This window comes from Acomys minous (assembly GCF_964271855.1).
Source record: "Acomys minous genome assembly, chromosome: 13".
Classification (NCBI taxonomy): Eukaryota; Metazoa; Chordata; class Mammalia; order Rodentia; family Muridae; genus Acomys; species Acomys minous.
This window is the reverse complement of record NC_140495.1, coordinates 22,253,934-22,273,680: the sequence shown is the minus strand read 5'-3', so window position 1 is coordinate 22,273,680 and position 19,747 is coordinate 22,253,934. Positions and strand designations below refer to the sequence as shown.

Below are 19,747 nucleotides of genomic sequence, written 5' to 3'. Positions count from 1 at the left end.
ATTACTGCCATGGTGTCATGCAGCAAACATGGTGTTGGAGAAGGAGCTGAACGTTCCATATGATGTGCCAGCAGCAGAAGTGATTCTGTGTGCGGCATGGGTGTAGCTTTAGTTATGATGTCTTAAAGCCTACTCCCACAGGGGCACACTTCCTTCAACAAGGCTACGGTGCCTAGTAGTGCCACTTCCTATTGGCCAAACATTCAAACACATGAGTCTATGGGGGCCATTCCTCTTTAGACCACCATAATAACATTAGTATAATTGTGACCTCACTTCTTCTATGCCTTGTTCATGTATTTTCAACGTTATTGAATTCATTATTGTCATAGGCTAGTAGAAAATATAAATTTAAAAAATACTATTTATATCTTAAACTTTTGAATATACTTACAGAATAGTAAATGTAAAGAGATAAATAATATTAAATTAATGCAATTTTATTAATAAAAATTGTACCTTGTAAATTGTGTGATTTTTTTTTTTTACCTATATTTCTCCCTTTCATTTTATTATTGTTAATGCTACCAGGATGATCTTATTTTACTTGCTCCAAAAGCAAGCAGTGACCTTGCATTTTAATACTTTATTGTGTATCCTGATTCTAACAAGTTACACATAGCAGTTTGAAGGTAAAAGTGTGCTGTTCCTTTCATGCTGACCTCAAATTATCAGTAATCCTTCTGTGCTCGCCTTCTCAAAGCTGGACTCACAGATGAGGGTCGGCACATTGCCTATCCATATCTGACTTCCGTTTGCTAACTTTTCTCTTCTTGAGCCCTCTTTCTAAAATGTAGTTAGGCCATTCTTCATAATACTAATAGACTGTTTTATAAATCAACAGGGGAATAACATGCAGCTTATTTTCTGTGAAACTTGTCCCCATTACTATTGTCAGTCTTCCCTCTTTTAGAAGCCCTTCCAGAATTTATTTGAAAACAAATTTTAATAGAAGGTAAATACATTAAAGCTAGATTTTTTGTTATATATGTAGTTATATATAACTATACAGTATACATACAAGTACAAGTGTGTGTGCTTTGGAGACCCAGAGTTTTTTGTTTGCTGTTTGTTTTGTTTTTCTTTTTCCTTTTTCGGAGCATTGTCTGTTCTTAAACTTATGATCCTGCAACCTCTACCTGGGAGTTTCTGGATTAGTTTACATTCTTTATAGAATTGAAACTCTGTACATTTCTCTTTATCTTTTTTTTGTATCTAATTATTATATATGTATATGTAAAGATTTTGCCGCTTTCTCTCCTCTGCCTCTGTCTCTCTCTGGGGGTACCCCTGACCCTTTTCCTTCTGCCTCATGCTCATTTAATAAACCTCATATTAAAAAAAAGATTTTGCGTTAAGCTACCCTAAAATATGTTACCATATATTAGTTGTTATTGAATCACAACTATTTTCACATTCAGAGTTTATGTAAACTTGAGTGAGTAGAGTGTAAGGATAAAGACTACTTTATGTAGCTCTGTGAACTGTAGATATTTCTCTTATTCTGTTATTTATTAAGGATGGAGTACAGGGTTTATTTTTTAATCTTTGTATTAATTATCTTTCATATTGCTGTGGCCAGATAGTTAAACCGGGGAAGGAAGGGCTGGTTCATTTTGGTTCACAGTTTAAAGGGAGGAGCAAGTACAGGAAGTGGCTGCTGCCTTGTATCTTACCACAGGGAGCCGAGAAGTGTCTTGGTAAGTATCTGCCTGGTCTCCTTCTCTCAGTATCTCTCTTTCCCAGTCTCTCTTCATCTTCTTCTTCCTCCTTCTGTGTGTACACATGAAACTGTTGAGATTAGCAAAATCGTAATAGGATTTTGAAAAAGTATACCTTAATGTGCTGTTTACCACCATTTGTGGTGGTAGGTGTCTGATCAACTTTTTTACTTATTTGGTGCATAATATTAAAGCTATGGTGAATGAACAATAATGTATTTAATGATTTAATGAATAAGAAAATCTTTCTAATAACATATTTTGTATATTGATTTCTTCAGGTAACATTGGCAACTGAAATGATCACAGATGTTTCTGGACTCTAAATCTTTTTAGAGGCAACTTTAAAATTTAAAGTAGCAGTAAAAGTGTTTTTTTTTATTTTATTTTATTGTATTCTACCCTCCTTAATCCATTCGCAGAATCCTTTGAGTAAGGAAAATAGCATGTAGACATTTTTAATTTGCTCACTTGCCTATGTGTATGTTTTTAAAGAACTCTCATAAAGAAAATAATTTACATCTTTCAAAACTATAATTAAAAGATGTTGTGGATAGGCTGGTAAGCTTGCTCAATGGGGTAAAGGCACTTGCTACTGCCAGACCTGAGTTCTTCAGTTCAAAATCTGGGACTCACGAGGTGGAAAGAGAAAACCAACTCCTGCCTGTTGCCCTCTTACCTCCATATGATTTCTACACGTTAACACATTAAGTAAATTCAGAACTTTAAAACAGTGTTTTTGAGGATGGTTAGCTGTCAGCTGTAGTGAAGAGCATACTATTGAGGTCAGGAAGTCTCAAATTTCCTAAGGATTTATTTATAAGTTATTTTGCAAAAACACTTTTCAAATTACAAAATTTGGACAAGAAATTTGCAAAATCAGCTTAAGAAAGTTATTGTTAAGGTCTGTTTCCTTGTTGTCAAGGTGGCAGCAGCTGCTGTTGGTTTTATCACTATTGAACTGCTGCAACACTCTTAGAACTCACCTTTGCCAACTGTCAAGGCCTTTTCTCCACTAACAAGCCAGGAGAGCGGTAGAGAATTGTCCTTTGGTGTCTACTGTCTGTACTGTCGTAGGCTCTGCTTCTGGTTTTGCCTTGCATGTCGTGGCTCAGCCTTTTGCATTTGTCAGGACAGTCTATTTTGTGTTCACTACTGCTTCTTTTTATCTTTTACTAGTTAGCAGTGAAAGTTAACAAGACAAGCTGAGCAAAAGAATATGTCTCCCATCTAGCTTGTAGGTGTGCCACATAGCTTGCGTCTATAGTGAGAAATCAGAAATTTACAATAACTAGGCTTTCATGTTACCAAAGGATTGTGTTTATACTAGTTAGGGTACTGCTTTTTTTTTTTTTTAACCTGCAACAATGGTCTCTGCTAGGATACTAGGCAAAAGGCTACAGTATATTCTGGAGTTTTCTGTGACTTGTGGTGATGAGAAGGCCCTGTGTAGACTGAAATGTAATGTAATGGGCAACCCTTTTAGAACAGTGGTTCTCAACCTATTGGTTGCAACCTCTTTGGAGGTTAAATTCATAGGGTCACCTAAAACCATCAGACAACATAGATATTTACATTATATTTCATAACAGTACCAAAATTACAGTTATGAAGTAGCAACAAAAAGAATTTTATGCCTGGGAGGGTCACCACAATATGAACAACTGCAATGAAGGGTGCCTGGGGGGCACCACAGCGTGAGGAACTATATTAAAGGGTGCCTGGGGGGCACTACACCTTATGTGGCTAGGGGCTCACTACAACATGAGGAACTGTATTAGAGGGTCTTAGCATTAGGAAGGTTGAGAGCCACTGCTTTAGGAGCTGGGGCTGTGTTGCAGCTGCAGCTGTCCAGGTACTTCCTAGAAACAGAAGGGAGCCTTGTTGGGTATTTGACATGCTTTTGTTCAAGCAGCAGGTTATCAGAGAAGAGGCCAATAGCTTCTATTTAGGAGAATCTATAGCCTTATCCCTATACTATGCTTACTTACAGGACAATTAATAAACCTTAGAACTTAAAAAAAATTTTTTTAAAGCGCTTTGAACAACGTTCAACTCTACTCCAGTGCCCTAGGCAGAGTTGGGTTCATTTGTTTATTTCATTAAATTAAAAGAAATTAAGATATTATTCCAAATTGAACTAAGGGGAATGACAACTAAATATAGTTGACCTCAGTTTGGATCATTTACCATAAAAATGTGTTGGGTACAGGCGGGTGGATGGGTGGGTCTGTCTCTGTGACCTTCACAGGCCGCAGACGGATGAGCTGCAGGAGGCATGAAGGCAGTTTGGCACAACACAGTTCAGTAGCCAGTGCTGGATCAAACTGCAGGAATCTGACCCATTATGGTTTGTGTTAGGTTTATTTAAACATTACACAGATTGGTAAAAACTGTTCTTGTGATGAGTGACCCAGTCTCGCACACACAATAAGCATTCCTAAATCTCTTTGAAGAACAAAGCTTAATTTAAGTTTAGCTTAGTTTAAAGCTAAATAAACATCAGACATAACTATATCGAAACTTTTTGTAAAGCGCATGTAATACTCTCAGTAAAGATGGGTTCTAAAGATTGAGAAAAACAAGTTTACAAGAATAGGTCCAGAGAAGTGTCTGGTGGCAGATTGTATGAAGTGTGGGAAGGTCACCAGATCAGAAGGCACATCTGCTTCAACCTTCTGGGGAGAAAACAGGTTGTGCATTCCTTCCCTTGGAGGAGCTACCCTGTGAACTTACCATTCTAGGTTCCCCTAGTACAGGTCTGTGAGCAGAAAGACTCATGTGCCCTCTACAAAAGTTAGGATACGTATACACACTTTCTTGAAACCTGTGGATTAGATAGACGAATTTAACATTAACTACCTACTTTTGTTGTACATGGTATATCTAGAGGGATCTGTTTACTTAGGGGCTCTAATTTTGTAATTTACTCTCAAATGAGTCATAGATGTGGGCAAGCAAACAAATGTTAGAATATTGAAAACTGGCAAATCTCAATAAAGTGTCTGTAGTAGTTCTCATAATATTCTTTCAGCTTTTATATAAATTTGAGATTTGTTTCAAGATGAAAAATTCAATATGAAATTTACGAATAAATTGTTTAACAGTCTCTGTAGTACACTGCCTCATCTGAAAGCAAAAATGAAGTATTTGACACATTTTAGAGCATTAAGGTGGTGAATTATTCTTGTCACCAGATGTATGTAGTTCATGTGGAAAATGAAGCATTGTCCTCTCCAGAGTCCTGACCACCTGCACTGAAACTGAAAGTTCATGAGAAGCAGCTCTATCGTGTTTAGCATGACATCATTCTTCCAGTGCCTAGAGTACTGCAAAAGAGATCTACTAGCCTGTATGGATATATAAATCACTCCTGTATGCTTACCTCATTTATGATCAAAACATCATTTTGGTTCAGCAAGAGAAAGAGTAGTATTTTATATGTTCAGCAGTACTTTTTCTGTATTAAAGAATAAAAATTCTAAACTTTATATCTAATTTGTTGTTTTCTTTCATAATTCCGTTTAATAGATAAATTTCCAATTTAAGGTTACTATAGATTTCCCATTTGTTTACTGCTATTATATATATTAATAGTAAAAATAATGTTTCAGATGTCTGCATAAATAACATAATTGATAACATATTTCTACATATCTTAAGTATATTTGGAAAGATAATAAGGAATTAGTTATTGCTTCCTAAGAATGGACGTTGGTGACTGTGATTTTGCTTAGGAGAACTTTAAAACTGGGAAGGTGACAAAGCTCCATCTTGTAGAGAAGACGGACCCTCTCCCTGTGCTATGCGGTGTAGTGTTCCTACAGTACCCTTTGTTTGTCAAGGCTGATACAGCAGCAGATAGCAATGGACTCATGTTTACAGGGGCCAGCTGTAGCACCAGAAAGCAAGACAAATAAGAATCGATTTGGAGTCAACAGGCAGGAAAATTGGTCATCGGAACAGGGCTCTAATGAAAATAAATTACTCAGATACATATAATGATTGAAAAAAATGCTGAACCAAGACCTCTGATTCACTCCACTTGGCAGTGAATATAGTATAGAAGACATATCTGCAAAGGCTAGAAAATGTGTGACGTTTTAAAACTTTAGGTAACTTTTAACTACATAGTAAGTTTGAGGTTAGCCTAGGCTACTCAAGATTATTTCTTGGAAAAAAAAATAACTGGGGGTAGGAGATAGTATTCTAAATTAATGTATGTTAGTTTGATGTAGAAGTAACCATGTAGCTGATTGATGTATAAACGAATGAAATTGTGGATGATTTGGATAAAGTAACTGCAAAATTTTTTTTTCTCATGTTACCCCTAGCTTTAAGATATGGTGGTAGCTAGTATTAATGTTGGAAACCTGGTGGGCTGTGGATATATCTCAGTTGGCAGAATGTCTGCCTGACATGCGCAAAGCCATGGGTTCTGTCCCTGCCCTGCATAAACAGCATAGGGTGCATGCTCATAATACCAGCACTTGGGAGATAGAAGGATTTGGAGTTCAGAGGTTTGTTTTGTTTTCAGCTACCTAATGAGTTTAAGGTTAGACTGGGCTAAATGAGAGGCTGGTATGGTGGCACTTTAGCCCCAGCGCTCCAGTGGCAGAGGGAGGTGGATCTCTGTAAGTTCGAGGCCAGCTGGTCTACAAAGTGAGTCAAGCACAGCCTGGCCTACACAGAGAAACCCTGTCTCAAAAATCTGAGAGAGAGAGAGAGAGAGAGAGAGAAGAAGAGAGAGAGGGAGAGAGGAAAGGAGGGAAAGGGGGAGGGATGAGAGAGATTATATCTTGAGGAAACAAAAGAGAGAAATAACTAGGGTAGGAGGGTAGTGGTAATTAGATAATTTAGGCTGCATGAAAATAGAATGTTTTGCATTGCTGTATCCTCAGCATCTTGAACATGTCTAAGAATGCCTGCTGAATATTTGTTCAAAAAGTTAAAAAACATTATTTTGAGTAATTCAGCAGAAAAAGAAATTGGAAATACAGAATTTTCCAGCAATGTTTAAATTAACTAGGATTCTCAGAAAATAGGAGAGAATGTTGAGGAAGATATAAAGATGGCAGTGTCAAGAGTTGATGTGGTTTAAATCATTAAATATTGATACATAAAATATCTAATCAGATTTTAAACTTTATTTTTATATCTATGAATTTAAAATTTGATGGTTGTACTGTAATTTTTTAAATTACTGAAAATTTTAATTGTTTCGTTTAGGGATTGGTCTTTGACCTACAGTATTTCAAAACACCTTCATAGATCAAACAATTTGAGATGTTTATATAAACAGAAAGTCTAAATTTAGTTTAAGTTTTCTTTATCTTTTTATTCAGTCTACAAATAAGAAACCTCGAAAATCTCCAGGAGAAAAGAGCAGAATTGAAGCTGGGGTCAGAGGAGCCGGCCGTGGAAGAGCTAATGGACACCCTCAGCAGAACGGTGAAGGGGACCCTGTCACGTTATTTGAGGTGGTGAAACTGGGGAAAAGTGCAATGCAGGTAACTTTTAAATGTTTTTATTTCTTGTATAAAGCCAGACAGTTGGTAATTATGTGGAATCTGCTACTGTATATATTGACACTTCCTGTACATTGTGTGTGTCAATGTCTTTATGTTTTTGATAATAGTATTTGTACCCAAGGTCTTGAATATTCTGACCATATGTTCTGCCACTTACTTATTGCTCTAACCACATACTGATACAACCTCATATAACTGATGCTTGTCTGAATCAAGAGGTTATTCTTTGTAGCTTTTATTTTAGTTTAGCTTAGTTTATAAAGAACATTTTGTTTACTAGCAAGGTATTTTTTCAGTTCCACTAAACAAAATGACTAGTAGAAGATGCTTAAGACAATTTGTATTGCTTTGATATAGTTTTTTTTTTAAAGCTTGATTTGATGTCTATAGTGTGGATTTCTGAGTATCTGAGAGAAGGTGGTGTGTGTTCTATTGGGTGTTTGTGTCTGGAGACTCAGGTCCTTATGCTTATGAAATAAATATCTTGTGTATTGAGCCATCTCCTTAGCTCATGGTGATCTTTTTACTGTTAGTCCTGTTTCATCTTTATATTTCAGTAATTTATTTATGTCCTTTATACTTCATTTATTCAGTAAGTATTATTTAGTAATCTTTGAATTTATTGATAACTTTATTAAAAAGGTAAACCAAAGTTATTTTACTATTCCTTTAGCATGTTGTTACGTTACTTTTACTATTAAAATATACTAAATATTCATGCTTGTATCTGTACATGTATCATTTAAAGATGCCACAGGTGGAATTTTTTTGCCTCAGGTGATATTTAGCTGATACATAAGTATATTTCTCTCCAATAAATTCAACTTGAAAGTGCCTTCAGTTGAATATGTTGAGTGTGGAATACATATTTGAAATCCAGCACTGTGGTGGCTAGGCAGGAGGCTCATGAATTGAGCATAGCCTGTGCTACATAGTGAACCCCTGCCAGAAGAAAGTATAAATAACTCAGTAATAGTAATTTTTTAAAAAGATGTAGGTGGGCAGTGGTGGTGCACTCCTTTAATCCCAGCATCCAGGAGTCAGAGGCAGACAGATCTCTGTGAGTTTGAGGCCAGCCTACATGTGCGCGTGTGCACACACACACACACCACACAAACAAACCAGTATAGAAAAACAAAACAATTCAAAACAGAATGTTTAAAAGTATGCTCAGTTTCTTCATATTGATATTTTATATTTAAAAATTATATGCTAACTTAAGAAAGTATTATTTTAAAATCTTTATTTTCTCATTTGCTAATTTTAAAATTGTCTTTCAATTTAAGTGTGGAAAAGCATGAAATAATTTATGAAATAGATACATTCAGGGCCAACATAGCTTGTTCTTAGTTTATCTTTCATTTTTTTAAAAGTTGTATTTCATTTTAAAGTCCTTACAGGAATTTAATTTATATTGTCTTTTTGTGTGTATTAATGTGTACACTGGTCTTTGAATTTGTATGGGCAGGCAACAGTGCAGATTATACTGGTAAGATACTAAGTTGCACAACAATTTGTGAATTTCCACTTTTTTTAAAGCAGTAGATGGTTGTCTGTGTATTATATTAGTATATTTTAGAAACAAAATGTCTTTTAGCTATTAAGTTTAACCATGTATCATCATACTTTCATAGATGAATATTGACATGCTACAAAATATTAAGATATACTCTTCTCAGTTTTGACTAGAAAGACATACAATAATTCGGGAAGTGAACTTTATATGTTTAGTAATTTCAGAATTCTGCATTTTTATGTAAAACCTCATTTGTTATATTTTAATACATATATTATAGCTGAATATTATATTTTAATATTGACAAACATCTATTTATTATCAATACTACTTTTTAATCAAACTGCTAGTTGTGGTAGTGTACATTTTTAAAGTTTATTTTTTTGTTTTGTTTTTTGGTTTTTGTTTGTTTGTTTTAGTTTTGTGTATATATATTTGTGGTGGTAATGGGATGTGCACGTAAGAGTGCAGATTTCTGGGAATCCAGAAAAAAAGCATCAGATCCCTTGGAGTGTAAGTTGTAGTCCACTTGACATGGTTTCTGGGAACCGAGCAGTGAGCACTCTTTGCTGCTGAGCCACCTTTCTAGTCCTGTCATGTTTTAATGTGGGCTTTAGAGATTTAACCTAGATTTTTTGGCATGTATAGCAGCTGCTTTATCAAATGACCTATCTCCCCAATCACAATTAATGCTATATGAGCAAAAGTATATCTACATCTTAAACAAAATCTTGACCAATGTAATAATTTGTATATTAATATTGCATCACTTTTCTACTTCATTTTCTGAATATGGATTACTAGTCAGGACTCTGCATCTTTCAGAATTTGATTTTAATATAATGTTTCAAATATATTTTATTGATTTATTTTCAGCTTTTACTCACTATTTTTAAGTGTTTTTATAATTTAGTACTCACATTTTCCTGTACTAGGTATATTGAGATTAATGTGCCAATTTTGGTTGTTTTGTTTTTTATCCTGCATCCTATACTGTGTATTTGCCTTCTGATTTTCAAACTTACTTGTTGTTACGTATATACCCTGGCCATGATTTATTGAGCAGGCTTTAATTTTGTTTGCACACAGTATTAGTCTCCTAAAAAGTAGTGCTTTTGATAATTTTTACTGTTTATTTAAAATGTAAATGTGGGATTGTTTCATAAAAAATTTTTGTGAGTCATTTCTGAACCAAGGGCATGCATGTTTACATGATTTACAAGGACCTTTTATTAATGATAACATGGTAATTTCACTATTTGTAACCTACCCGCTTCAAACATAAAGTCACCATAGACTGTCCTTTAGAGAATATAAAAGGCGTGCATGCTCTTGTCCTCCTGTAACCAGGGACTGAGGCTGGCAGAATAGGCTAGAGCAGTATTATATATCTCAAATAAACATATATACATCTCAGATAAACATTGGTGTGAAAGGATGTTAGTGAGTTTGGACACAAAACTAAATATTTATTTTGTATAGAATACACAAATGAACAAAATTTGGGCTATGATAGAGAAATGATTAATGGTAGTGAAGAATGTGACAGTTTTGGCTTAAGAGAACTTAAATTACTTCCTAAAAAATGAGAGTATACAGGCTTGCTTGACAAGTAAGGTCCTTAGTGTCCTTGCCTACAGTGGAAGCTCAAGCACTGCTAGACAAGCAGGCTTATGGTGATCTTACAGTGTAGTGTGGGTCTGAAATGTCCTTTGGAGTCTCAGGTCTCAGAGCTGCTGCTTTTGGCTCCTGGTAATGTTTTGGGAGGTTATTTTAATGTTAGTGTGAAAGACCTGGCTTGCCAAAGTTAGTACTTATTAGGTCGGATGTTTCTGCTTCTGCTTGTTCTTCTACTTTTTGATTAACCACTCTGTGAGCACGCCAGTCCCTGGGTCCTACCTAGTGCTGTGAACTGCTCTGTATTATTCTCTGCATGAAAACTGCTTTCCTCTAAAATGGAAAGTTAAATTAAATTTGTTTGTCTCTTACGATATTTCCTTAGGAACTTTGTCACCAGAGTAAGAAAAGTAATTCAGATAAACCTCAAGCTGTTCTTCAGTTGTCCTGTTATACTTACTATCCATACAGTTACTAGTTACCTTTATATATTTTGGATATTAGACCTTTGTCAGATGTACGGTTGGTGAAGATCTTTTCTCAATCTGTAGGCTGTCACTTTGTTTTGTTGACACTGTCTCCTGCCTTACAGAAGCTTCTTAGCCTCCTGAGGTCCCATTTATTAATTATTGACCTTAAGGCCTGGGCTGTTGGTGTTCTGTTCAGGAAGTTGTCTTCTGTGCCAATGTGTTCCAGGCTCTGCCCCACTTTTTCTTCTAACCGATTTACTGTCTCTGGTTTTATGTTGAGGTCTTTAATCCACCTGGACTTGAGTTTTGTGCATGGTGACAAATGTGGGTCCAATTGCATTTTTCTACATGTAGACATCCAGTTAGACCAGCACCATTTGTTGGATAAGCTATCCTTTTTCCATTGAATAGATTTGACACCTTTGTCAAAAAATCAAGTGCCCATATATGTGTGGATTCATTTCTGGGTCTTCGATTTGATTCCATTGATCAACCAGCCTATTGCTGTGCCATTACCATGCTGTTTTAATTACTGTTGCTCTATAGTACAGCTTGAGATCAGGTATGGAGATTCCTCCAGAGGATCTTTTATTGTATAGGATTGGTTTTGTTATTCTGGGTTTTTATTTTTCCATATGAAGTTGAGAATTGAACTTTCAATATCTTTAAAATATTTTGTAGGTATTTTGATAGGTATTGCATTGAATCTGTAAATTGCTTTTGTTAAGATGGCCATTTTTAGTATGTTAATTCTCCCGAAACACGAACAAGGGCAACCCCTCCATCTTCTGATGTCATGTTCAATCTCTTTCTTCACAGATTTAAAATTTTTTTTCAAACAAGTCCTTCACTTGCTTGGTTAGAGTTACTCCTAGATATTTTATATTGCTTGTGGCTATCGTGAAGGGTGTAGTTTTCCTAATTTCTTCCTCTGCATGTTTGTCATTTGTATATAGGAAGACTACTGACTTTTTAGAGTTAATTTTGTATCCAGCCAATTTGCTGAAGGTGTTTATCAGCTGTAGGAGTTCTCAAGAAATTAAACACCACCAAACCAAATAACCCATTGAGAAATGGGGCTCAGAACTAAATAGAGAATTCTCAACAGAGGAATATGGAATGGCTGAGAAACACTTAAAGAAATGCTCAACGTCTTTAGTCATCAGAGAAATGCAAATCAAAACGACTCTGAGATTCCATCTTACACCCATCAGAATGGCTAAAATCAAAAATTCCAGTGACACCACATGCTGGCGAGGATGTGGAGAAAGAGGAACACTCCTTCATTGCTGGTGGGAATGCAGGCTTGTACAACCACTTTGGAAATCTATCTGGTGCTTTCTCAGAAAACTGGGAATAGGGCTTCCTCAAGACCCAACTATTCCACTCCTTGGAATATACCCAGAAAATGCTCCACCACACAACAAGGACATATGCTCAACCATGTCCATAGCAGCCTTATTCATAATAGCCAGAACCTGGGAACAGCCTAAATGTCCCTCAATTGAAGAATGGATAAAGAAACTGTGATACATTTCCACTATGGAATACTACTCAGCTACTAAAAACAAGGAAATCCTGAAATTTGTGGACAAATGAATGGGACTAGAAATGATCATAATGAGTGAGTTAAGCCAGAAGCAGAAAGACTCAAATGGTATATACTCACTTATATCTGGACACTAGCCCAAGGGACATGTACCATGAAGTCTTCACTTACCAGGAGATTGGGATAGATGTGAGGACATCCTACTGAGACTCTAGGTAAGAGAAATATAGGAGATGTGGAAATAGAAGGATCTAGAGGGTCCTAGAAACCTACAAGAAGAACATCATGATGGGTGGATCGGGGCCCAGGAGGTTCTGCTCAAACTATTGCACTAAGGACAATACAAGTAGTAAACATCGAAGTTCTACTCTGATCTACCCAACGGACAGGATATTCTCCACAGTTATGTGGAGAGCAGGGACTGACTCTGACATGAACTCTGGTGCTCCATATTTGACCACTTCCCCTTAGTGGGGAGGCCTGATGGCACTCAAAGAAAGAACAAGCAGACTACCAAGATGAGACTTGATAGCCTGTGACCATATAGTGGGGGAGGGGGTCCCTCAGTCTTAGACCTAAGGGAGGAGAATAGGGTGAAAGCCAGAGGGAAGATTGGGAGGGTACAAGTGATGGGATAACAATTGTGTTGTAATCTGAATAAATTAATAAAATTTTTTTAAAAACCTAAATACTCAAAAGAATCTTACTTTTTGCAGGATAGTATATCTTAAAGTTTCTTTTATAGGAAATTAAGAGATGAGGGAAGTCGCAGGACAAGTATAGGACACATAAACTACACTTTAGTTAAAGGCATGCTGTTTTGATGACAATATCTGTGAAATTTCCATTGTTGAATATCTAAAGTTTTATTGTAAGATTCTTCAATAAGAACAAAAGTAATCAGAAAAATGTAGCTGAAGGTGGATGAGTAGATTTAAAAGGCTAGAAGGAGCGGTGTACACCTGTAATCCCAGGATTTGGGGATGCAGAGACAAATGGTTCTCTGAATTCAAGGCTAGCCTGGTCTACAAAACGAGTCCAAGTCAGCTAATGCTACACAAAGAAAACCTGTCTTGAAAAACAGAGGAGAAAAAAGCTAGAGGGATAAAAGAAGAAATTATATGTAAAGTAAAATAAGGGAGCCAGGCATGGTGGTATAGGCCTGTAATCTCAGCACTCTAGGCAGAGGGGGGCAGATCTCTGGGAGATTCAGGCCAGTCTGTACTGCATAGACTCTGTATCAAAACAAACAAACAAAAACAAAAAAATAATAAAACAGGGAATAAATCAAACAAAACTAGATTAAAGAAAAGAGCCAGTCTTAAAAGTTGAAAAAGCAGGCGGATTATGTGAATTCGAGGCCAGCCTGCTCTACAAAGCAAGTCCAGGACAGCTAGGGTATTACAAAGCTACCTGTCTGAAAAAACCAAACCAACCAACAAACAAAGTAAAAATAAGTTGTTGAATACATTGTTCAAGAAATCAGTTTTTCTTGGGAAAAGTTGACATGATCAAAATTTCCAAAAATAGCCTCCCTGTAGACATTCACTTAGAATGTAGCCCAGAGAAAGAAAAGGTAATGAGGAAATGGAGATGCAGATTTATCCTGGAAATGCAAGGGTGATTTTGTATTAGACAGTCTTGTTCTGTAAAGCACCTACTATCTGAGTTGGTATAGAATGCTTAATCTTATACTCATGGTAAAAACTTTATGAATGGGAAGAAAGGGAACTTATGTTCCCAGTAAATGTTACATCCCTCAGAACCACAATTCTTTATGTGTCTTTTTTATAGTGAAATACAGATCCCTGGACCAAGCATTGTCACTACTGTTTATTATTTGCCATAATAAATCCATAGTCAATGTCTTAAACTGACAATAATAAAAACAGAAACAAAATAAAATAATAAAAGCTAAAAGTTACAATAGTTGGAAAGTAAGATGCAAATGTATCCATGTTTACAGAGGACACACAAAATCTGTCTTAAAATTTCAAGAATAATTCTTTTGTAGTGTTAAAATGGAGAATATTTATCAGAGTTCCTGGACAGATAATTAACATTAAAAAGTTTTGATCAGTCAGGTGACCCAACTTGTACAGGCTCCTAGCTAGCATTTTGAACTGAATTCAGCATCCAGAATCCACATGATAACGGGACAAAATTGACTCCCGCAAGTTGCCTTTAGATTTCGTATGAGCTCACTTCCTCTCCAGAAATGAATAGGAAGGAAACTCCTGGTGTTCTGTGTAACAACAATGAGCAGTTAGCACACATTGCTTCATCATACTTAGGTTTTTGTCAGTTTTTTTCTAGGATCAATTCAGATGATGATTTGTAGGTGTAGTGAGATTGCAATCAGACACCAACAACTTTTTTGTGGATCTTCTGGGGAAGTAGTGAAAGTCAGTATTGCAGGTTTATAGATATTTAGTTCAGATTTTATCCTTTGTGCCTAAGTGAAAGTGTAAAAATGTAAAATTAGCTCTAAACAAAATGTTGTTGAATAGGTGAACTGAAAGTCCACCAATTGACATTTAGGGGTACAAAATGAAAACTACTTATGTATTTTAGAAAGTCATGTTTTAAAACCCGTCAATATTATGACAGTCAAAACATTCTGTGGTCACAGTCTCTTAGCTACATATTTTACTAGGGCATATGATCAAGGAAAGAAAATGCCACCATTTTACAAAGGGGAGCAGTGAGATGACTTTGAAAGATAAAGGGTTTTAGTAGCCCCTAGTTGTTTAACTTAGTTGTTCACCAAATAAAAGAATGTTTCCTTAGTGGATTGTTTATATAAGAAAATTTGACATTTTAGCTTTCTGTTTATTTTGAGATGGAATCTCTATAGTCCTGACTGGCCTGGAACTCAGTGTACAACAAGCTGGCTTCAAACTCACAGAGGTCTGTCTGCCTCTGTCTCCCAAGTGCTGGGATTAAAGGTGTGGGCATTTTTGACTTTTAAAATGCATGTCACTAAGCATCTCTGTAATTTTGGAACAGGTGAGATGTTTTTAAAAAGCTCTCTCTCTCTCTCTCTCTCCCTCCCTCCCTCCCTTCCCCCCCCCTCTCTCTCTCTCTCTCTCTCTCTCTCTCTCTCTCTCTCTCTCTCTCGTGTGTGTGTGTGTGTGTGTGTGTGTGTGTGTGTGTGTGTGTGCGCGTGTGCGCGCATGTGCTCTGCATGCCAGAAGAGGGCATTAGATCACATTATAGATGGTCATGAGCCACCACGTGGTTGCTGGGAATTAAATTCAGGACCTATGGAAGAGCAGTCTCTGAGCCGTCTCCAACCCCTAATTGGTTTTTAAAGCTTTAGGTTTTATGAGTTATTAAGCACTTTAGATAATTTTTTATATTTCTTTTTTTGGTTTGTTTTGTTTTTGTATTTTTATAGTTTGAGACAGGGTTTCTCTGTGTAGCTTTGGCTGTCCTGGACTCAATTTTGTAGACCAGGGTGGCCTCAAACTCAGAGAGACCCACCTACCTCTGCCTTTCCAGAGTGTATGCCATCACACCTGACTTTATTTTTATTTAAATAATTTATTCAGATTATATCTAAATTGTTATCTCCTCATTTGTATCTTCATGTTCTTCTTTCGTTCTTCCCTCTTTCACCCTATTCCCCTCCCCTAGGTCTGTGACAGAAAGGGACTCCTCCTTCCTTGCCCCCATATATGATCACACCCTATCCGGTCTTATCCTGGTAGCCTGCCTACCCTTTCTCTGAGTGCCACCAGGCCTCCCCACCAAGGGGAAGTGGTCAAATGGGGAGAGGGGCACCAGAGTTCATGTCAGAGTCAGTCCCTACTCTCCACACAACTGTGGAGAATGCGCTGTCCATTGTCTAGATCTGAATAGGGGCTGACTTTATTTTTTAATTTGTACCCCCAGATGTCAATATTTGGACTAAAGTCATTTAACAAAATTTGGTTCAGAACTAATTTTACTTTTTTAGGGTTTCCTTTAGGCACAAGGGATGGTGACAATTATTTTTATATAACTTTGTTTATTCTTAGTTTCTCTCTTAACCCAGCTATCACATAAATAATTGAGACTCTTTTTTTTAAATAAGGCTTTACAACAGAATCTATCTTTCTTTCTTTTTAGAGATGTATTTATTTATTATTATGTATATAGTATTCTGTCTGCATGTACCCCTGCAAGCTAGAAGAGGGCATTAGATCACATTATAGATGGTTGTGAGCCACCATGTCGTTGCTGGGAATTGAACTCAGGACCGACATCTGGAACAGTAGTCAGTGCTCTTAATGTCTGAGCCATCTCTCCAGCCTTACAACACAATCTTGAGCAGTTAAAATCTGTTCTCAACCTTCTTTGTTATCCTGACTCCATGTTTGCCAAAATCCCCAAGTTACTTCCTATTTAGTTCTTTCTCTGCTCCAGCTCTATCCTTATCATGTTTCCTGGCAGCCCTGCCTGTGGCTGAATCCCCTGCTTCTTCTCCTAGGCCCCCCCCCCCCCCCCCCGGCAGGAAGTCCAGCCCTGTTCTCTCCCCTGCTCAGCTATTAGCTGTAAGCTGCTTTATTGGCATATATGGGAACAGCTGGGGAGCAGAGTTTGCACAACATTGAGACCCATGATTCTCAGAAAAAAAATTGCAACCAGATATTGAGGGGTTCAGAAATCAGCATTTGAATTACATAATAATTTCATGCCTACAGGATATAGTATTAATTCAGTCTATCTGACTCTAATATTCATCGACTTTCCAATCTTAGAAAAAAATTATTCATACTGATATCCCTGTATGACTAAAGCAAAATTGTTAAGTTTTAAGATCAGTTGCTCATTGTATTGGATAATTTCTCCTTGTATAAAACCAACTCATGAGAGTTAGTGACAGGTTTTATTTTGTTTTTCATTTTCATAAGATAAATAGGATATCCCAAGTTTCTTCCAAGTTCTGCTCTTCCTGATTTTAGAGGCTCCATGTTGTTTGCAAGCAGTTAATGAAAGGAAAAAGAAAAAACAAACCAGTACCTATTCTTTTGTCCCTTTGTTTTTATTCCATTGATAGGAACTTAACATTTTAAAATATAGTCTTTGGCTTTATATTTGCTTCCTTGCTTTAATGTATGCTATAAAAGAGAATGTGCATTTGCCATATGATAATTATTTTTAAATTAACCACAGAGAAGATTTGCATTAATATTTTTGTTTTTGTCTACTCCAAAATACAATAAATTACAAAAGCTTCTTATTTGTTGTAATTTAAAAGTGTTTTCTATGTTTAAGTTACTTAAAATTGAACCAAGAAGGGTTAGGACCTCAAATTAGCAATTTTCTGAGAACTAGGGATATAGCTTGGTATAAAACCTGCTTAGCATGTGCAAGCCTCTTTCTTTGATTGATAAATATATTAAGTCATTACTTTCTCACGCTTTGGTTAAGTTCTATCCAAAATGTACCTATTTTTTTCTGATTTTAAGTTTTATTAAACACACTGTTGTTATAAAATATTTTGTATTATGCCTGATTTCAACTCTTAATATAATGTGAGTTTTTATAATACTTTGTATTATTTTCCCCAAGTCATTTTGTATAACATTATATGCAAATGGTCTTGGGTAGACCAAGAAAGCAAAGAAGTAATTGTTATTATTTGAAACTAATAGCCATATATGTGTATGTGGTTATGAGTGATTGTTTATATATATATCTGCTTTTTATTTCAGTAAGTATTTTTATGAATAATAACCTTTATTATGTAAACATTTACATTCTTTGTAGATGTTTAAATATATGAAATAGTGTGTTCTAGCTTCATTTTAAAGAAAGGACCTAGCTAATTTAGCTTCTGTCTAAAGTGCTCTTTTATATAGTATTAGGAAGTTCCTTAGTAGAAAATTCCACACTAAATGAGATATAGTAGCACATGCTCTTAGTCCCAGCAGTAGAAAGATGATGAAAGCATGAGAATTTTGCATTCAAGGAAAGACCGCCTTCCTCAAAGATTCTTCCTCAAAGATAAAAATAAATAAATACATCAACAATAAAACTAATGTCAACACAAATTCATGTCCATGTATAAATGAGGTTTCTTTCTTAAAAACTTATTTAACTGTGATTGAATATGTTTGGAATTCTTCTAACATCATATACTAGCTTTGAACATAGTAAAGCAAAACTGTTCATGAAAAAGTTTATTTCTAAGCTGCTAAAACAAGCTGAATATATGTTGAAATGATTTCTTACTGCTTGCTAGGCTTTATGCCTAATCCTTTGATCTAGGGCTACAAAGAGACGTGTTTCCTGCTAGTGAAAATCTTTGAACCAGTACAAGACTCCTTAACCTGAAGCCATCATTAAGTTCTGGAGAACATGAATGTAAATGGAAGTAGGGTTGAAAAGTTGGAAATTGAATTTAAGAGGGAAAAAAGAGAAAGTTGATCTTTGGGTATTTAAAAGGCTTCTTAGTGTCACTGAGGGTTTAATTTGTAACATTATGAATTAATAGAATTATTTAATTTTCCTCCTGCAGCTCTACAACATATATTTAGGAAATGACAACTTATTATCCAATAAGATGGAAACAATAGTAGTTTGTGGTTGATGCTAAGCACTCCTTTGAGTAGATGTAGGTCTTAGAGTATCTTGGTTTATTTGGGACAGGACGAAGTGTACAAAGTATTATCTAGTATGCAGTAATGTTAGAAAGTACTTACAGATGACATGTGTTTCACAGTTTTCGACTAGACTGTGCATGTATTCTCATGAGTAGTGGAAAGGTGTATCTTTTACCTGACCACTGCAAACCCCTAATTGGATAATATTGTCATTAAGAAACCCCAGAGATAGTGTCTGCCAGTACAAAAAAGTGTAGACATTCCTTTTAACAATATAGTGTAGACATTCCTTTTAACAATATAGTGTAGACATTCCTTTTAACAATATAGTGTAGACATTCCTCTTAACAATATAGTGTAGACATTCCTTTTAACAATATAGTGTAGACATTCCTTTTAACAATATATAACACCCTTGATGGTTATAACACTTCAAAGGGAGATAGACTGGTGAACTTGGAGGGAGTTTAGAAGAAATCCTTCTTCAAGAGATTTGTTCTTCTCTTCATTCAGTTGTATTTGTGAATTTGCTTGGATCTGAAGAATGTGAGAAAATATAACTCTTGTCTCCTTAAATTGAGATTTAGCTATCAGACTAGAGTTTTTGCTGTTGAAATCAAACCATACATTAGTAACTAAGTGTGGCCATGTATTTTGTGCTGAGTGGTATTGGTTATTACCTGCTGCTGAGATTCTCTGTTTGGCTGACATACTTTAGCTGCAATTCACACGTTATGTGTCCACTTTTTC

At 35.9% G+C, this 19,747-nt stretch overlaps 1 protein-coding gene across 4 annotated transcripts in view; it reads left to right on the top strand.

Annotated features, from left to right (window-relative positions):
* The window catches only part of STAG1 (STAG1 cohesin complex component), a 311,613-nt gene that overhangs the window by 98,481 nt on the left and 193,385 nt on the right, over nt 1-19,747 (top strand). For all 4 annotated transcript variants that reach the window (XM_084752355.1, XM_084752352.1, XM_084752353.1 and 1 more), the window contains one exon: nt 7,067-7,231. In XM_084752355.1, coding sequence (XP_084608481.1) covers nt 7,067-7,231 — 165 coding nt within the window. The remainder of the gene's footprint in view (nt 1-7,066; nt 7,232-19,747) is intronic.